Source organism: Mytilus californianus, unplaced genomic scaffold (genome assembly GCF_021869535.1).
Source record: "Mytilus californianus isolate M0D057914Y unplaced genomic scaffold, xbMytCali1.0.p SCAF_7, whole genome shotgun sequence".
NCBI lineage: Eukaryota > Metazoa > Mollusca > Bivalvia > Mytilida > Mytilidae > Mytilus > Mytilus californianus.
In genome coordinates, this window is record NW_026262723.1 from 1,530,254 (window position 1) to 1,551,307 (window position 21,054).

General features: G+C 32.6%; 1 protein-coding gene and 1 long non-coding RNA gene across 3 annotated transcripts; one reads left to right on the plus strand and one right to left on the minus strand.

Annotated features, from left to right (window-relative positions):
* The first annotated feature begins 4,129 nt into the window (after positions 1 to 4,129).
* Positions 4,130 to 11,043, plus strand: LOC127709421 (uncharacterized). The gene is made up of 5 exons (XR_007985643.1): positions 4,130 to 4,184; positions 5,237 to 5,313; positions 7,025 to 7,093; positions 9,724 to 9,853; positions 10,841 to 11,043. It is a non-coding gene; the product is annotated as an uncharacterized LOC127709421 (long non-coding RNA).
* A 116-nt stretch (positions 11,044 to 11,159) lies between these two features.
* LOC127709405 (uncharacterized) lies at positions 11,160 to 21,054 on the minus strand. 2 transcript variants are annotated; one of them, XM_052214929.1, is made up of 7 exons: positions 20,717 to 21,054; positions 18,503 to 18,775; positions 16,790 to 17,080; positions 15,942 to 16,262; positions 14,705 to 14,812; positions 13,795 to 13,825; positions 11,160 to 11,515 (listed from the first exon to the last, which is right to left on the minus strand). In XM_052214929.1, the coding sequence occupies exons 1-7, from the start codon at positions 20,769 to 20,771 to the stop codon at positions 11,341 to 11,343; spliced, it is 1,254 nt and encodes a 417-aa protein (XP_052070889.1). In that variant the 5' UTR covers positions 20,772 to 21,054; the 3' UTR covers positions 11,160 to 11,340. The 2 variants fall into 2 exon arrangements, with proteins under 2 accessions (XP_052070889.1, XP_052070890.1); XM_052214930.1 differs by lacking the exons at positions 16,790 to 17,080; positions 18,503 to 18,775; positions 20,717 to 21,054 and having other exon boundaries at positions 15,942 to 16,440.

The window sequence follows — 21,054 nt, forward strand, 5'->3', positions numbered from 1 at the left end:
TTCAAATTCTAATAGCCGGAAACGTCGAGTCCGAAATAGACATGATATATTTTCTCGGTTTTTCTCTCTTGGAAATTAAACATTTTTTGGCATATATATTTATCGGTTCACTATACAAATCCTTGATGAAATGCATTCTAAGTATTAAAAGTGGTATACGAGTTTGAAAATCACTGTACTTGTTCCATTCTCGGTCATACAAGAGAGAGCATTAAGATTTGTATATGACGACTATTTATCATCCTCTGAAACTCTTCTTGAGAACGCAAAGGTTCCAACCCTACAAGTAAGACGCATCAGGACAATGGCACTTGAGACTTATAAAATTTTAAATAATTTGGCTCCTTTATGTTTACAAAATTTACTCCAAATTAAACACACTAAATATTCTTTTAGATACAGCAATATTTTGGAAATACCACAGGTAAGAACTACCTCATATGGAAAAAAATCTTTTAGCTTTGCTGCTGCTTCTTTATGGAATAGCTTACCAGACCATTTCAGGACTGTTAACAGCTTCTTACATTTTAGAAGTCTTGTTCAGTCCTGGAGTGGAACAGACTGTTTTTGCTCTGCCTGTAGGTAATTTGTGTTACATTATTTATGCTTTTTATGCTGCATTAACAGCTTGCATTGCAACTGAAATTTTGTTTTTACATTTTAATAATTACAAGATTTGAAATTTTTACTTTATAAATTATTTTAAAAAAAATTTTTAAACTGCAAATTTTTAAAATTATTCCTGTATTAGTGCTTCATATATATGTTTTGGCATTTAGCAAGATACATGTATATGCTAGAGTTAAATGTGGTGCTGTTTTTTATTATTTATTTGCATGCTGCATGCCTTGTTTTATTTGTTATTGCATATGTTTTTATATTCGGTGAAAAGCTCATTAGAGCTTATGTTTGTATGTTTGTCAATATGCCGAATCAAAATAAAGTTTTACTTACTTACTTATATTGCTTCGTAAACTGGAATCCACTTGTATTGAACGCTTCACTCAAACGAACAAAGTGCAGTAGTCAGTCGAGAACCAGCTTAATTGTTTCGTTCATGAAATTAAAAGTCGTGCACACTTACTGTAGTACAAAAACAACTTTATTTTATCTGTTATAAAAATGTTTCATTTTTTTTTTACTTTGTGTTGTATTTCATACAGGGTATTAAATATTAGTTGAGTTGTGTGGTTTTTTTTAATAAAGATAAAAGTTATGTTACAATTAACTAAAAAAAAATTAAATAACTTATAAGTATAATCAAGAAATTCTTAGTTATTAAACCTAGCTGGAAATTTTCAACCGATCATAATAAAATAACTGGGTACATATATCATGAGACAATATGTCGTCCGCATTTACCTCTCCTAATTTCGACCACACTAGTTGACATAATGAAGAAAAAACTCACCATATATGTCTTTCCCAATGTTCCCTTTTTATATTTGAACAAATTTGGTCATGTAAGATAACAGCCGTAAAGAATATATTCTTGGTTTTTTCTTTTCTTTGTGGATATGACACTTTCCAGTTAAATAATTGCTACCGTTGTAGCCAGCGCGGACGAAGAGCTTATTATTTTTTTTTTGAAATAGCATACTCAGTATAATATTTGGACTATCAAAAATACAATCTCTATTTTTCATGAATGGATTAGCCGTTTATTTACGTTTTTTTTCTGGAGGGGTGGAAATAGGGATAGTCAAGACGTTGGTTAGCTGTCAAATTGACATATACAACCACATCTCTTATCACAGTAATTTACTTCCTTATTAAATTATTTTTTTAACTTCATTTTTTTCCTTTTAATTTTAGATTAAATCTTTTTATCATCATTGCACAAGTCATGAAAACTGAATGCATTTGTTTTGCAAAGCCTTGTTGATATTGTGAAGCATTATTTTTTTCCACTAATCTCGCAAAGACGGGAAGAAGGAAATAATAACCTGAAAAAAAAATCATTAGTATAAAACTAAAAGAAGTAAATTATTTCCATTCCCTGTAGAAAGACAACGAGTTCGACCGAAGTCTGTCCATTATAAGCGAGTGATAAGACAACGAACAACTGTACTATTATGACCCCTATCATGAAAGATAATAACAAGACGTTGTCTTCATGTTTACATATGGTCATTTACAAATGAAGAATTTAATATCGATAAACATAGGCAAGTAACACTTTAAAATACTATAACTCATCAAATTCACTCTGATGAATGTGGTTGTCTTCTTTTCAGACTATATATATAGCTAACTGTGTTGTCCGTTGTTGTTTTTCTTTGTTTGTATATCTGTTTTCTCGGAAGATTTTGGTGTTGGTGGTTGGTGCGGTCATTTGTACAGTCCAATATTTTTTGGGGAATTACAGTTAAATACAAATAAGGAGATGTGGTATGAGTGCCAATGAGATGCAACTCTTCATCAAAGTCACAATGTATAAAAAGTAAACAATTAAAGTACGGTCTTCTACACGGAGCATTGTCTCACACCGAACAGCAAGCTATAAAGGGCCCAAAATGACTAGCGTTACACAATATTCATACGGGAACACCAACGGTCTAGTCTATATAGAATACGAGAAACACTTATGTACCACACCAACAAACGACAACCACTGAACAACAGGCTCCTGACTTTGGACAGGTGCATAAAAATCGGCGAGTTTAAACGTTTTAACAGGCGCCAACCTTCACCCTAACCTGAGACAGTAGTGTAACATTACAACATAGAAAGCCACTTCATATTGTCTTTATATTAATACATGGAGATTTAGGGTATACGACAATTAGACATCAACTCAACAACAAAAACATTCAAAAGACATCAAGAGGGCAACGCACAGTCTTTAACAACACATAGGAATCTGTGTAATTATGCCAAGTTTTGAATTGTTTCTAGTCTTTAAAATTTGTAAATGAATTAAACAAATTTAAGGTATGACATACGACAACTTCTGACATCATGGTTCCTGACATGGTATATGCACATGCAAATGTTTAACTTAACTACTGTTGTTAGATCGTGATGACAGTTCTTTTAAGTTTATTCACAATATATATATATACCAACTTGAAGCTTAATTTAGCTGAATTTGGAATTTTCATTTTGTTTAGGCGACCACCTGTTTATTGTTCAAGATCATTTGTATACCTCTATTCTTTTCTTTTTTTTATTTCAGGGGAGGGGGGGGGGGCTTCTATCTCATTGACGTAACCCCACATCTTTTATTCATATTAATAGCCCAAAACATATTTATATCTGTGACTTGTGCTTCTTTGAAGATCGTCTTTTTTGTATAATTGCATGTATGTGTTACTAGTCTAAGAGATTATAGTATACATTAAATATTTTTTCAATATTTCTAGAGATACACGAATCTTTTTTATTTGTCTTTACATTTAAAGATTTTTATACAATTATGAATGGTTGATTGGTTGATTGTTGGTGTTTAACGCCATTTTCAGCACTATAGTGATAGTCAGTTTTTATTGGAAGAGGAACCCGGAGTGCACGGAGAGAATCACTGACCTTCGACAGTAAAACTGACAATCCTATAGTCAATTAAGATTGCCGTCGAACACACCTGCCACGTCTGGGATTCGAACACACACCTCGGTGTAGACAGGCTGGTGATACAGTAGATAAACTCCTTAGATAACTGGACCACGAGGCCCCGATACATCTATGACGAATGATACAGCTAATGAATTTATTAGTATATTCTACTGAAAATGTAGAAGGCCGTACCTTGACCTTTAATGGTTTACTTTTATAAATTGTAACTTGGATGGAGAGTTGTCTCATTGGCACTCATACCACATCTTCCTATATCAATTCAGTTATGTTAGAAGAAAAGGAGAACAGTATCCTCTTTTTCTTACTTTATGAAAATAAATGGTGATTTGCGAGCTGTGCACAATCTGTACTCAACATTTACAGCACAGACCAAACGAGCAAGTATCTAAAGTACCCACACTTTCTTAAATGGACCTCCGTCCTATTTGTACTGAAATGATAATTAAGATATTAGGTTCTTTTAATCTTAAGAAAGAAAGCAGTTTTTTGTATTTTGAATAGTTTGGAATCTAGATGCAAGAATCTTTATGCTTTAACTTTTAATTCATTTTTATTTTTTGTAGCTTTGGTTCTAGCACTGGTTTACGGAACAGACAATACATTTGCAGGTACCGTATGTCAGACTTTTATACCAAACAATACTAAAAGGAGAGAAAAGAGAAGTTATCCAAGTGACAATTAAACAAAACATCAATTGAAGAAAAACAGAGACCAATAAATTACAAAATGAGGACCAGACAACAGTCAATATAACACTAAATAGAAAATCGAAGATTGAGCAACACATACTAATAAATCTATAAAATAAAACATAAAAGCACTTTATAAATTGTTTGTCTCTGAGGCGCTTTTCTGTACGTACCTTTATTTTGTCGTTAGGTTTCTTTCTCTAATACGTACACCATATATATTTCCTTGAATTTATCTTCATCGTGTATTAGTGAAGAAACTATTGCATATTAATAAAATATAGATGATAAGTATAAGTCAATGAAACCTATATGTCCACACACGGTCTCAAAAAAAGACAGGGGATATTGGCAAACTAGAAATACCTATCCATTCTCGTTGCCTAAGATTATGCGGTAGTGGTAGGTAACACATACGCAAAGGAACACAATGGACTGATATATTTTACATTTTATACATATATACATTTTAAATGCATGTATGTAATCAGATGTAAAACAGTGAGCGATTTGGATATCTTGATTATAAGACTTATCACCAGGTTTGTACTTACATGACCAACACGACGGGTGCAACATGTGGAACAGGATCTAGTTATCTTGAGATCACCCCGGGAATTGTGTTCGTGTTGCTCAGTCTGGGTTTTTTATGTTGTGTTTTGTATACTATTTGTGTTTTGGTTGTTTTTGGTTTTTGGTTTTATTTTTTGCAATGACATTGTCAATATAAAAATAAGGAGATGTGGTATGATTGCCAATGAGACACCTATCCACCAGAGTTCAAATGAAGTGCATTTAAGCAATTATAGGCAACCGTATAACATTAGTTTTTTTTCGATTAATGAGTTGGAATGCTTAGCCTATCTCTTAAATTATATTTTCTGACATGTGTATACGTTTTGCCCCCCGTCATGTTTTCCGAATATGGCTTTCTATATGCACTTTCTAATTAAAATACATTTTTTCCACAGTTCCAGTGTGTTCCGACTGTACAAACGTTGATCACCCATGGAATTGTCATAAATCAATCAGGTGTCTAGATAATGACGTAAGTTTTCTGTGCATAACAATATTGTGTAGATAAAACCATATAGGTACTTAGGGACAGGACAACTTTTTTTTAGCCCTCCCCTTTTTCCCAAAATCCGTTTTTTTTTTGTTTTTTTTTTTTTATTAATTTCTATTAATTTTAATTAATTTCGCTTTTTTCTGTATTATATGAACATAAAAATACTACAAATAACTTGTATTTGCTATTAACTATCAATAGTGGTTACTGATATAATATACATGTATAGAGAATATATCAGTAACCGCTGTGGATAGTAAACTGGGAATTGATAGTCAATAGCAAATACAAGTTATTTATAGTGTTTGTATGTTCATATGATACAGAAAAACGCGAAAATAATTGAAATTAAAACAAAACAAAAAATAACGGATTTTGGAAAAAAGGGTGAGGGCTAAAAAAAAATTGACCTATCCCCAAGTACCTATGGATAAAACATGACGGGCATAATATAATCAAAAGAAAAACTCTGCTCAATCATATGTTTCATTATAAAGCATTTAGTATTGGGAATCTCTATTGACTGACAAGACTTGATAAATGTGATTTCAGGTCAAATATTAAAAATGATTTTAGCCTTAGTACGATGTTATCACGAGAAACGACAGTCAAAGTTTCTCGATTAGCCTTTTCTAAATTGCGATTTTTTTATGTTTACCGAAATTCTTTCAGATTTTACGGTATTTCCCCCGAAGTGATACTGAAAAAGAAGGAGAAAAAAGAATAGGTCGTAGTCGATTTTCTTAACATCAGGAAACCTTTCTGCGTTAACAGATAACTTACATGTGTGAGGTCTAGATGGGCCACGGTTTACCGAATAGTGAATAACGGACAAAAAAGTGCAGAATCAAGGGTGAAAATAATAAACGTTGCAGAAAAATAGGCAAAAAATAAAGAAAAGAGAATAGTGGGGTGCTGAAATTAAAAGAATTGAAAATAAATGTATTTTTATTTAGAAGATAACAAGAATGTGTCCATAGTACACGGATGCCCCACTCGCACTATCATTTTCTATTCAGTGGACCGTGAAATTGGGGTCAAAACTCTAATTTGGCATTAAAATTAGAAAGATCATATCATAGGGAACATGTGTACTAAGTTTCAAGTTGATTGGACTTCATCAAAAACTACCTTGACCAAAAACTTTAACCAAAAACTTCAACCAAAAACTTTAACTGAAGCGGGACAGACGGACGGACGGACGGACGAACGAACGGACGCACAGACCGAAAAAAATAATGCCCCTAGGTGGGGCATAAAAATAAGAAGATGTGGTATGATTGCCATTGTGACAACTCTTCACGGAAGACAAAATAACATAGAAGCCAGCAACTATAGGTCACCGTACGGCCTTCAACAATGAGCAAAAACCCATACCACATAGCAAGCTATTAAATGCCCCGAAATGATAAATGTAAAGCAATTCAAATGAGAAAACTGACGGCCTGATTAATGTAAAAAACAATAAACGAAAACCAAATATGATAATTTTACAACCACTGAATTACAGGCTCCTGACTCCTTGTTTATGTAATAGTCCTATTTATTTCAATTCATTTTAGTAAATTTGCTCCCTGGTAAGCATTATTAAAACGGTTAGTAATTACACGGTCAAAAGTTTACTAGCTTTCCGAGAAAATCCTGTAATTATTTTTTCTTATAGTGATATTATTTTTTTATATATGAACAGGTTTGTTCTGTGAATGTATTTTTGCACCAAGGAGCAGTACTTTACACACTAGGATGTCAGAGGAAACAAGTCAGTACAAGTAGTTTTAGCATTTAGTAATACAGAGCAGGATTAACTCTGTTTAATAATGCTGGAAAGTATAAAAATATCACAAAGAAGATATTTTATGCCACAAATACAACATCGTACAATGTATGCTGTATTACATGCAAAATTATGTTCAACACTACCAAAAACTTGACTACTTGGTTTCAAGAGTTTCATTATTAAATCAAGGATTTATATCTCATATACGTCCTCGATTGAATCAAAATATATCTTGTTCTAAATAACAAAACAATATAACCTGAATATAACCAGAGACATATATTTCATGTCTCTGATATTATTAGTTACATAGTGTGCTAGTGACCTTATACGCTATAAATGGGGTCAGTAAATTCCATATGGGGTGAGAGCGAAGCTCGAATCCCCATATGGAATTATCTAACCCCATATATATCGTATTAGGTCACTAGCACACTATGTAACGAATTTATCTTACCGACTATCTTAACATGTTGTATTTAGACTAGCGGCCTATCAAAGTGATCAAGTCTTCAATACCGTTAGTATTAAGAACCTACTTCCATTGGTATATACAAAAACAAATGCCAACAATAACAACTTGTTAGCTTTAAATATGTTTTATGAATATATTTCAATCGTTCATCATCAATTTCTTCGTCTGTTGAAACCGTGTTGTTTTTATTACGTACGTAACACCACTGCTAAACGTGTATTGAAATAAGCCCCGCCTACTAACCCAATATGGAACCTTACTAACCCAATATGGAATATACACGGTCTCCACGCGGTTGTTTTTAACCAATCATATTCCTAGAAATGCATAGGAGGTAAGATAAAAGATAATAACTTATATAGAAGTGTTATCGTTTATCAGCAAAACGTTCAGATTTTGGCAATAAAACCAGAAAAGGGCAAGATAGTACGTACAGAAATTCATATTGCCGTTCAAAAGCAGTAATAAGATATCAATTTGATGACAGAAAAATAGACACAATTAAAATTTCATTCCAAATCTTACAAAACATCTTCTGAAAGTGTTACTGCATCTGCAAAATTTGAGATAATGAAACTTTTTCCGTTTTCTCAAAACTAGTTGCCCCTTTCAGAACAAGAGAAAAGATAAACTATTTATTTAATACTTCAATGTAAATCATATGTAATCGTCTAATATCTTCGGGACTGACGCCACTCAGATATAAGAAGCTTACATCTAATACATAACCAGAGACATAAATTTCATGTCTGATATAACTTACTGACAAAAAGTACTACTTGTGATACAGTGCAGTTCAGGTTACAGTTAAATGACAAATATGCAATGAATGATAATGCCTTTCTGAATGAAATCTATGCTGTCTTCATCTTGTTTTTATCTTTTATTTTAAAGGTACAGTTAGTCTTTCTTTTGTAAATATTTGTCGTGAGAACAAACTTATTACTAGCATGTAATACTTTTGTTTGTCTGTTGGTCCTTTTCATTTTTAGCCATGACATTGTCAGTTTATTTTCGACTTATGAGTTTGAATGTCTCTTTGGTATCTTTCGCCTCTCTTTTATTGAGACAAGACGAACAAATAATAAAGACAGAAATTAAAAAAAAGAAGAAAAGGAAAAGAAAAAATACGCTCACATGAATAGAAAGTTTGATATACATATATCAGAATTAAAGTATATATAAAATTCACTTCTATTGAAAACTGTGCAGTTAGTATACACCAAAAACAAAAAAAAACAAAAAAAAACCATTTCTGTTTATATATAATATATTCTTCCACTGAGATACGATATCTATCTTCTGAAGACACTTTACATTTTGAAATTTTGAAAATAGCAAGCGGCCAGCCAAGCGTTTTTATTTTTTAAAATATAACTGTCAAGAGTGGAGAAATATTGTAATGCAAGATTTAGAGATACGTCAGTGAAATATGTTTCTCTTATGACTGAAGACGATATTCACGCATGTAGACAAACTTAAAATCAATGATCTGCAAAAAGATCATACAACAAATAAGAAGATGTGGTGTAATCGCAAATAAGACAACTTTATATGTCACCGTACGGCCTTCAACAGTGAGCAAAACTCATACTCATACTTCATAACAAGTTATATAAGGTCCCGACTTGACAAACGAAAAGAAGTCAAACGAGAAAATTTACGCCTCATTTTTATACCAAATAATTAACGAAAAATAAATATGTTATACAGCAACAAACGACATTCACTGAGTTACAGGCTCGTGACTTGAGACAGACAAATACAAAATATGGAGGGGTGTTTGTGAGGAACCTCCTCTAATCTTGGACAGTGGTCAACAGCACACAACAAAAGAAACTATAAAAATCAGTGGAAAAGGCTTGACCCGCACAAAGCACACAAAACAAACACTAACAAACTTGAAGACTTAAGACACAAAGTACCGAATCGAGAGTACGAAAGCTATGATGCGAGCGATTAAAAAACGCGAGCCCATCATTTTCATTTAAAAAAATATCTTACTAATGATAAATACAAATGTAGCAAATATGAGGCAGGGGCTATACTATTGACGTTCCATCGATCTCAAATACTTGCACAACAAAACTTGTTTTAAGATTTCTTTGTTTACTTCTACTTTCTCTATAATTTGCAGATTTGCTTAGACTTCATAAATCATGCTGGTCCCTCCATAGGTAAACGTATTAATGATGCTGACTTCTGTTTCGCCTGCTGTAACGACGACATGTGTACAAGAATAACGTCGTGTTATCAACTAAGAAAACGTGAGTTTTGTGATAAACTAGTTTACTTATTTTTAATAATCAGTAAAAAGAGGTGTGCGCTATACGTAAAAAAAAAACAACAACCATATAGCACAAACAAACAAATGACATCTACGGGAACCTTGTTAAAATAGAGAGTGAGATATGAAAGAAGGGGTAAACATCCCCCTCCCCCAGAATTAACATTCTTTTTAAGGCTTCTGTTGAACCCAAAAATCATTTACATTGTAAGCACTTAAGGGGGCGACCATTTGATTATCTAGTAGAGTAATATTCCCACAGAGTGTGCAAATATTTTTTTTTTTTGAACAATGTAAAACATCGTTTTATCCGACATTGACGCATTAACGTATAGTTTTTTTTTTATTCCCAATCATTCATTTTGATTGTCTGGCGTCTGGCGTACAAAATTATAATCATGGTATATATGAAGAGTTTATTAAATATCCCTGTGTATATCAACATGCTCAGTCGTTTAGTAATTGTCGGACAGTAAACAGATTATTGGGGTTTCTGCGAATTAATACATGAGTTTACAAAATAGAGAATAATGAACAAGGAGTGCAGAATAAAGTGCACCAAAAACAAAGAACAAATAAAGAATAGAGAAATATGGGGTGCTGAAATATGAAGAATTGAGAATAATAGGCAAAATTTATAAATAATAGAGAAAAATGAGCTGAAAATTTAAAGAATACAGAAAGGAAGGACCCCACCAGATCTCGAGTCCCATAATGATAATTTTTTGGAGAGTTTGCGAATCGAGTGGAAAGAATATCAAGCCAAAAAATGGATAAACTGGAATCCGCTTTGTATTTACGCTTCACTCAAACTATGAACAAAGTGTAGTAGTCAGTCGAGAACCAGCTTAAAAAATGTATAACTGTTATATATAGTTTTCTGATTGCAGGTGGAATAGCTATGAAGTCACAACTTTGCTCGTTTTAGTCTGAATCAGTTTATCTTTTTGTATTTGTTTTTTTTCAGAGATGAATGCAACGATGTTCCAGTGAGCTCGATCAACTAGGATATGGCCCCGTCGGTTATTTTATGAATTAAACTATGAAAAATGCACTGTCTTTAAGACTGAGTAAAATCAACAATATCATGGATCTCCTGAATTGAATATATTTTTGTTCTACAAATGGAACCTTGATGATGAATAAAAGGAGTTTTGGGTAAACGTCAACGAAACAGCAGCCCAAAAACAATGATAACCAAGGGGAGCAAAAGACACATAGAAGGCAACACATTTTTGGCAGAAAATATTTCCCAACAATAATGGTTTCTTCTCTGAGATAATTGGTTAGCATTAATATCTATTTTAATGAACTACGTGAATTTAAGTAATATGAATAATTCACATCAAAATAATCCTTGCAATTTGACCAAAGAACATATTATTCCGAATAATGGACCAACGTCTAAAGTGGAATTTCAGTTGGTCCTAAATGCAATTGGCATACAAAAATGAAACAAAAATGAAATCATTCTAATTCAAGATATTGTCCGACATCATCTTCTTGGTAATCATCTGCGTCATTCATAACACCTGGATTTGAATGTTCAGGTACTAAGTCGCCATCATTAATTTCTTCATAGAGAGAAGAAGTCACATCATAAATATTTACATTGTTTGTCTGTCCTGCCGCAGCAAAGTATCTGCAATTTAAATATTTTATTTATTAGAAAAATAGACAGTGATATCAAAATTATTTTCAAATTTCGAATAGACTTACTATACTGTAGAAGAAAACACGGGATATGTTTTCTTTGCGCGGAACACTTATTTCGATCTGAGATAATCTTCATCAGTTTAACTTAAGACCAAAATTTAGGTAGCAAAATTAAATAATGTTTGAGAGCATAAGAAAATAAAGGGTCCCAAACAGAACAGCCAAAAAACGTCCAATGTCACTTTTGTGTAAGGTATGAAACAATTATTCTCAAAATCTATCTTCCGAAACCTAAATGTCAAAGTCAACACGAAACATATCATAAGTTAAGCATTACCAGCATTTGAGAACAGTTGCTATAATCCCTAGTTTTTAGTAGGGTTTGTTGTTTGTTAGTCTTTTGACATTTATTTGTAGACTTTTTTGTATTGTACATGTTCATGGTTTATTTTTTTAACTTATAGAATTTTAGTCTCTCTTTGGTAGCATATTATTATAATTTATGTATAGTATAAGAACAAATCTGATGTACGTTTTAATATATTGACAGCTCTCTGTATAAGTTTTCTGTAATTGATACAATTGAATCAATGGTATATAATTCAGCTTTATAAATGATTCACTGTAGTCCTAATTAAAAAATACTAAAAACAAACAATCAAGCAAAGAAACAAACGAACAGACCGAACATTGATTACGAAGTTCCGACTCCCTCTCTGGCTGAATCAGCTCAGTAGTCGGTGCTTCGGTAGTGACATGAATTATAAAATACGTTTCTAACATTTTCTGTTGATAAATTAAGAAATCATTAAGAAACTAAGGTTCCACAAGCTCATGCAAAGTTGTCCTACATGAATTTGGCTTTTCTTTTTAGGTGGCTTTTAGTTCTATAGCTCCTCATATATTCGGTATCTATACCGTCCTGGATTTCATTTTGTGTTCCATTTGAGCGTTTCAGATGAGGGTAAGTCCAGGAAAGAAATGGATCCGGACGCACGAAATTTATTTAGTGTTAATAATTTTTTTTCTGATAGCACCGGGTCGATACCTGAACTGGTGGTCTGTTAGTCCCCATGGGTAACATCAGTGCGTTTGGCTTAACATGATTTATAATATAGTTTTCAAAATTTCCCGTTAATGAATCAAGAATTTTTTAAGAAACGAAGGTTCCAACTTCGTCTGTTTGTGGACTTTTAGTCCCTGAGGTTAACATTAGCTCAGTAGTCGGTGCTGCGGTACTGACATTAGTTCTAATTAACTTTTCTAAAACTTTTCATTGAATAATTGATAAATTATCATGAACATAAGGTTCCGACTCCCTCCGGGAAAGTTGACTTTAGATGATATTGGCCATTCATGGTAGGTCCCTTTTGGTCATATATTTCATCACGTTTTCAGGTATTCGTACATCTTTGGATTTCAATTTTATTTTGATTTGAGCTTTCCTGATGAAGGTAAATTGAGAAAAGAGATTCGGAAGCACGGAATTTAGTGTGTGTCATTTTTAAACGTGCCCGGGAAAAACGATTTACCGTTTTTTCATTGATCTTCGTTAATACAATTAGCGATCCCCAGATACACAAACTAATGCCTCTTCAGTGATAGTGGAACCAAAGTATTTGAAGGTACAAAACCTAGTACTATCGTTGAAGAGTTGTCAAAACCAAAATGGACCAAGCTAAAGCCAGCCTGAGAAAGAAATTAAAGCTTATACAAGAGGAAGATGCATAACTTAACTTAAAATGATTTCCCAAATTTATAAAGGAAAATTTTAATAAAACAATATACGTATTTTCATTCTAGTACTGGCTACTGAACTGGTGGCACCATCTAGGACTAACAGTTGGTAAACATAAAAACACATGCCCGAGTCTTTATGTACATTTTTCGAGCGATTCCTTCTTTTCAATCATGTCATCTCATAAAACAAAGCAATAATTTCATCGGTTCTTCTTTGTTGAATATTGAGGAAACATATGTTGGATATATTCCGTTTTGATTGCATTTGCTCTTATAAATATCTGACTTTTTCAATTAGATGTTCATCTTACATAATATGGATAACGTTTACGAGATGCATAAATCCATTGTAAGAGTATGCATATATATCAAAATAACAAAGCATTGTTGCTAACGGAATTCGGAGACACCTGTGTTTTGTAAACTACCATACTGAAGAGAAACTATTTTCTGACGACCATATAAACCATACAAACAACATAATAATTAATATTTAACAAACAGGTAATTCATCAAGATACTCACATTGCTCTTGAGGCAGATTTCCTTTCTGAATCTATAAATAAATGTTATATATTATCAATTATAACGATGAATTAAAAATTAATAAATTATCATGAACATACGGTACCGACTCCCTCCGGTAAAGTTGACCTTAGATGATTTTGGCCATTCATGATAGGTCCCTTTTGGTCATATATTTCATCACGTTTTCAGGTATTAATACATCTTTGGATTTCAATTTTATTTTGATTTGAGCGTTCCTAATGAAGGTAAATTGAGAAAGCACAACTCAATTGGCAGACTTTTTATTTTTTATTTACATGTAATTTGTCGTCTTTCCAATAAAATTCTACACTTAAAGATAAATTTATGTATAGTCGTATGATCGTAACTATTGTTGTTGTTTTTGTTTTACTTATTTTCCTAATCAATTCTATTTTTCAACAGTTGACAATACAAATATATTCTAAACGCAAACTCTAGAAAAACACTTTGACAGAAATTAATTTTTTGTACTGTTCAGTAGATATATACCTTGTGACGTCGGTTTACTCTGGACTTAACTTTTTAAAGAAGTTGAATAATAAATCTTCACAAAATATTAGTCTCTCTGTTCTATGGTTTAGTAAAACAATATCTATTACGTTCACAAAAAAGTTGAATAATAAATCTTCACACAAACTATTTTTCTCTCTATTCTCCTGTGTTATGGTATCTGTTGATGTAGCTATGAAAGATATAAACATTGTTCTAGTAAGTTGGAGGGAAATATCTGATGAGGAAATGAAAGGTTGATAGGGACTTGGAATACTTCAACTGATAACATTCAAAAGAGACAGCTTAAACCACTAACACTGCCTTATCAACTGTGTGCGAATCCAATATGATAAAAATACTCTTTACTGAAATTTTGATTACTTTTATTACGTACCTCTTCTTTGTCGGTAGACCAAGACAGTTGATACAATAACAGACACCAAAAACAAGAAAACTGCAAGTGATATCAAGCTAAACAGTCTAATGTTAAAAACCTCAGAACCTTAAAAAAAGAATAATGATAAAATTCTAAAATAAACAGCTATTTTTGAAAGAGAATTATACAATTATATATATTCATGCCTCTTTTGCGATACAGAGTAATAGTGGTTTATGTAAATATTAATTTTTGGTAAATGTTTGCGCCTAATATCAACAATTCTATAGGGACTGTTAAACTAAGAAGATGTGAAGACCTAGAACTTAAAAGAATATCTATGAGACAGCAACCTTACTTCTGGCTTTAATAAAAAAAAAGTCCCCTGTCTGTTTTTGCATTCCATTGTCATCGAAAAGGTTAAAGTGTGTATTTCTATATGATACTTTTCTTCATAACATAATTGATGGAAAAGGTTTAAATTAATTTGTAAAGATAGAGTTAAAAGCATTTATGCGAAAGACGGAGTTTTTTCCGGGTCGAAAACAGTAAGAAGTTTGATATTATATCGGAAGAATTTGTACGTTTATTTATTATTGAAGCAAATACTGTGTGGGGCAAACTGATATTTTTTTACAATTGACTTTTTTTCAAAACAAACCTGTCAAAGATACCAGGCTTATAAGTTTGTAAACCAGACGCGAGTTTCGTCTACAAAGGACAAAACGTTTTCAAGAAGTCAACGATGCCAATATATAAGATTGCAACACGACGGATGCCACATGTGGAGCAGGATCTGCTTACCCTTTCGGAGCACCTGAGATCACCCCCGGTTTTTGTTGCTCAGTCTTTAGATTTCTATGTTGTGTTTTGTATGATGTTGTTTGTCGTTTGGTCTTAATCTTTTTTTTTACCATATCGTTGTCAGTTTATTTTCAACTTATGAGTTTAAATGTCCCTTTGGTATCTTTCGCCTCTCTTTTTCAACTTTTGTGGTTTCCATCCTAATAACACATTAATTCTAGGAGTCTTACACAGATACAAGACTATTGATACATAAATAGGTAAATATTGTGTATCTAATAAATACAAATTGATATTTATTTATTTAATGGTTGCATTTTATGAAGTGACATTTGTTACTTTGAACAATAAACTGAAGTCCGAAAAATTACGGGAAAAAAGGTTGATTATTCATTGTCATTTGTTTGCAAGTAAGTATTTTACAATAAAAGCAGTGCCTTATATGTAATACCATTGTCATGATTGTTTAATTCAAATATGAATTTTGCTGTTCCAAAATCATTTCCAAGCAATAGCAGGAATTTGAACCTTCCGATGTCTTCTTTGACCACTGTCAGGTTTGCGATGTAACCGTTGAAGGTTAAAATTTGCCCATGCATTTGTATCACTATAATGTTTTTCGAAGTGTTTTGGTGATATCGTGTTGAGTTTGGCAGCAACCTATCTTTATGATACCATTTCGGGTTGTGCGGACTTTGCATTGATAAGAACTTAGCAGATAATGTTACCGTTGTACTCATTGTAACAGTTTGGTCAACTACAATCGGAGGACCTAGATGAAAAGTAAAATGATACAAATATACTTTATATTTATTTAATCAGTTGTAATGTTTAGTATTTGTATGGTGAGTAAGATACAAATTGTAAAGATTCTTCATGGTAATAGATTAAAGGGGTGGATGTTAAGGATAAGATGAAATTTTAAGTCAAGCAGGAAGTTAACCATGATCTTTTGGACCATTTATATCTATATCAGCTAGATTTTTTTAAAATCTAAATTTGCATAAGTAATCATTGTATTTGAATTTGAAAAAAAGTCTTTCTGTTTATGCGGGGTAAATGAATAATAAATAAAGATACATTTACATGTACGTAGAGATTTTGGGGTAAAAAAATCAAAGTACAAATCGTGTTTGGTTGACAACGTGTAATTAATAACCAACCGCATAAAGTTATGTACAAAGTATTAAGTTTTGAGTAAAATCAGAGCTCTACCTTAAAATGAATCATAGATTCGAGAACTTACCTTAAAATGATTTAACTGATTAATAAGAGGGAAAAAAGGATTAAGCTAATTACCTTTAACGATTACATTGGTAGAACTTTTTTGACGGAATATCTGTTGAGAGTCTTTGTTCCATGCTTCACATATGTATTCACCATTGTCTTCATAAGTACAATAATCGATTGACAAAAATGAGACATTTCCTGTAACATTTCCTGTGAGAGATCGTATATATGTACCATTAAATATGTGCTCCCAAGGTGAAAATCCAAATTCTGACATTTCACCGCTGACACGGCATGTTAAAATGACTGAGTCCGTGTTGTTGCAGAAAACCATATCAATTGTATCGAGAATTGGAGCTCCTGGAAAATAGTTTTGAGTAATATTACACACAGTAACCCATAGTGCAGTGAGTTTTCAGATCTAATGAATCCATATAAAATTGAAATTAAGAATACCATGATTACCTGAATGTAAAAAAAAAACAAACATACGATATTCCATGTTGTTATCGCCAAATTGTCATTCTTAAGAACAATGATGATATCACTACTAAATATTTTAGTCTTAAACGGTTATCATGATCTTAACATCATCTGTAAAATCTGAGCAATTTAGTCATGTTCAGTATTTCAGTCCACTTTCAGACATATCCATTGCGATGAATTCAGCAGCGTTCAGACAAAATTGCTTACAGTCAATTCAGTACTGTTTACTAGCTTTTCAGTTAATTCAGCATGATGGTGATACTGGTACATACATATACTGAACAGTATATTTGCCAGTGGACGTTAAGCAACCAACAACCATTTAATTAATCTACTGAACAGTCTTGAAGATAGACTGAACAGATCTTAAATGACTGCAAGCGAATTGTCTGAACAGTACTGAATTTACCGTACTAAACACGTCTCAAAATTGATTGAAAGACTATAAATGACTTGATATTTTATTTGTCAGTCTTTTAAGAGGTTTTCAGATCACAATAAAGGTTTCAGATCAAAATTGGTTTACTGGGCATACCAGCGGCACTAATATTTGATAGAAGTGTAACACATATATTAAGGTGTTCTCTTTCCTCAAAAAACAACAAATAATTAATGAAATATTTAACACAAATGATCTTCGTCCTCTTATTTGAACATGATGGATCTTCTGAATGTCTTGTGACATGTGAATTAAAAATATGATTAAAACTGCATACATAATTCAAATAACCCAAGGATTTCCTCGATAAGTTTGTTGCGTGTGATTTTCCGTTGAGCAGTCGTTATCATATTAAATTTTTTGCCATAACAGACATTGCCATCTTTTTTTCGGTTTTTCCATTAGTATCTTTCGCCTATCCTTTGCAATTGTTTGTTTATGAAATGTAAAGTAATTAGGTCGGATCGGTTCTTTTTCTACAATGCAGTGTAAACGCAATGAATCCTAAAAGATGCAACGAGATCAACTTTGTGATGCAAATGTAAACTGAATCAGGTCTTTTTAAGATCGATTCAAATAAAGATCAGTTGAGTTTCGTACCAGTGTAAAAAGGGGGCGGTCTAATATAAAAGCATTGATCAAACTAATGGATGGAAAGACAGATACAAATACACATAATCAAAATGATGACATTGAGCGTAAAAACAGTGTCAAAATTTTAACAGGGTCGTGAAGTAGACAAAACAGGTAATCGAAGATCTCTAGGTATCCATTCATATATGAATATATGCACACATACATAAAAGATAAATATAAAAGCTGCATGTTTATACACAAAGTATAGAATGTATACTTACTGATTATATGTAGTTTGATTGACGATGAGGTGGTAATGACACTTGATGTTTTACATGTACAAAGTGTTCCGTTATCTGATGACGTCACTATTTGTGAAAGTTTAGCAACGTATGTATCATTAATACTCTTGTTTGTTTTAACAACTGTTTCAAGACAATTCATATACATGTCGAGTACATAACCTCTGGAAATAGCTTTGCATGTCAATTCAACAACACTACCGGCAGATAGTGGAAAGTCTTTATCAGATGTAATGAAAGGACCACTAATATCTGCAAACGGAGATAATTTGATTTGTAGCAATTTATACAGTCAAAAATATATTACATTGTACGTGTACAAGCAGTAGATTTTGTAACTGAGTCTATATGAGATACTAATATCAACGTGGATAATTGATTGATTATTGATTGATTGGTGATTGATTGGTGTTTAACGCCACTTTCAGTACTGTTAGTTATTTCGTGACGGTCAGTTTTTATTAGTGGAGGAAGCAGGACTGCCGGAGAGAACCACTGACCTTCGGTATCGGTAGGAAATCTAACGATTTCAGTCAATTAAGATTGGAGAACACCTGCCACGTTCGGGGTTCGAACACACAAACTCTGTTTTGACGTGCTTGTGATACAGTTGTTTGAATACTTAGACCATTCGGCCACCGAAGCCCCTCTATTTTGGTGAAAAAAGATAGTGGATATAGGTCAATAAAACAGAATCCCATGGACAAAAAAAAACCCAATTTTACAGGTCAAGGTAACGTTTTTGTATGAAATATATCAACCAGCCCAGGAGAAACACTTCTGGGTTGACAAGGAATATCAATGATACGTTCATCTAGATCTTCCTTAAATGTTCACTTTACAAAATGTTGAATTACTCAAAACACTTTCGTTTTTCTACTCCCAGGGCAAAGATGAGTCGTATTCGGCGTAACTTTTTGAAATTTTTGGTTTTCAGTACTCTACAACTTTGTATTTGATTTTGCCATGTTGACCTTCCGACTGTTTTGAATCGAGAGCCATTGTGAGATCTTTAGTATACGAATCAAAACACGCGTTTAAGGTTACACATTGCACGCCTCGTATCTTGGATGAGTTATTGTGATGTATTGTTATAAATCACAGTAAATTGCCAACTTAGTAAAAAGCAGTCTTAATTCCGTTTAATAGAAACATTCAATAAGATATACAGTTACATAGACGATATTTTTGCTGAAAAAAATCAAAAACTTTGAATTATACTGCGGACATTTCCCAAGAAATTGTAAATAATACAAACAACAGTAATTGTTAGATTTACACGTGAAACTCCATACCGCGTCTTGCGTTATGTATTTATGCTAACTCGTACGTTAAACTTGTGTCTGTAGTGGCGTTTTAAATTTCTATGACAGTAATCTTTTTAGTAAATCTAATTATGTATGGCTATACATTTATGAACATTTGTTGTCCTTCATACTGCCGATACTGATATTTTTGCATTCAACAATAATGAATAACTTTCTCAGACTGACAATAATGCCTTTACACTAATTCATAGAATGTATTCTCATTCAATTTTAGTCTAGGAACTGTGGTTTATTCTTTAGTTGGAAATGATTTTGAAGGAGATTAAAGTATACCGGAAGTACTCTTAGCCCGTTAACTTGCGCTATTTGTCTTTTTGTTAGGGTTTTTGTGTTCATAGATGCAATATGATGTCCAACCGATTCTTATAGTGTGTTCTTATGTTATTCTGTTACACCTCTGTCCCAATTTAAGCTGAGTTTTAAGCCTTAAAACATGCTTAACATGTATTTTATTTATGTTTCCTATTCAAAGTCAGGATACTATAGTTCTGTAGTTTCATAAGTGGATCAGATTATGCTTACCCTTTCAGAGCACTTGAGAACACCGTCGGCTTTTGACGGGGTTTGTGTAGCTCAGTCTTTAGCCAGTTTATATTCGACTTATGAATTTGAACATCCCTTTGGTACCTTCGGTCTATCTTGTTTTTCTTTTATTGTTGTTAGCATAAATCAGGCAAATGTTTTTTTTTAATTGTTTTATATTTTATCACACCGGGGCCATTTATACCATTTTATACGTATGAACTTTGCTTATTGTTGAAAGCCGTATAGTGCCCTATACATCCTATTCCGTTGGTTTCTGGTAGATATTTGTCTCATTTACAATCATAACATATTCCCTATTCATATTAATCTGTATACGCACCAACTACAGTCACAAAAAGGCAATCTGATAAGGTACCGGAGATCTTAAAATCCATAGAACAGCTAAATTGTAGGACTCCACTTGTTAACTCTGCAACGTATTGTAAAATGAAACTTCTGCCATCCGAAAAGCACTGACATTCACCATTCTGGCAAATTGATGAATCTAAGCTTGAGAAGCAACCGCTCGCATTTTTATATATTTTTGTGTAAAACTGATTGTAAACATGAAAAGAAACTGCCGAATCTTTCGAGTCTGTATTTGAGGTACAAAACAGTAATATCTTTTGTTGGGTTTGGACATATTTAGGCCCACTGACAGAAATTTTTAGTTGTACT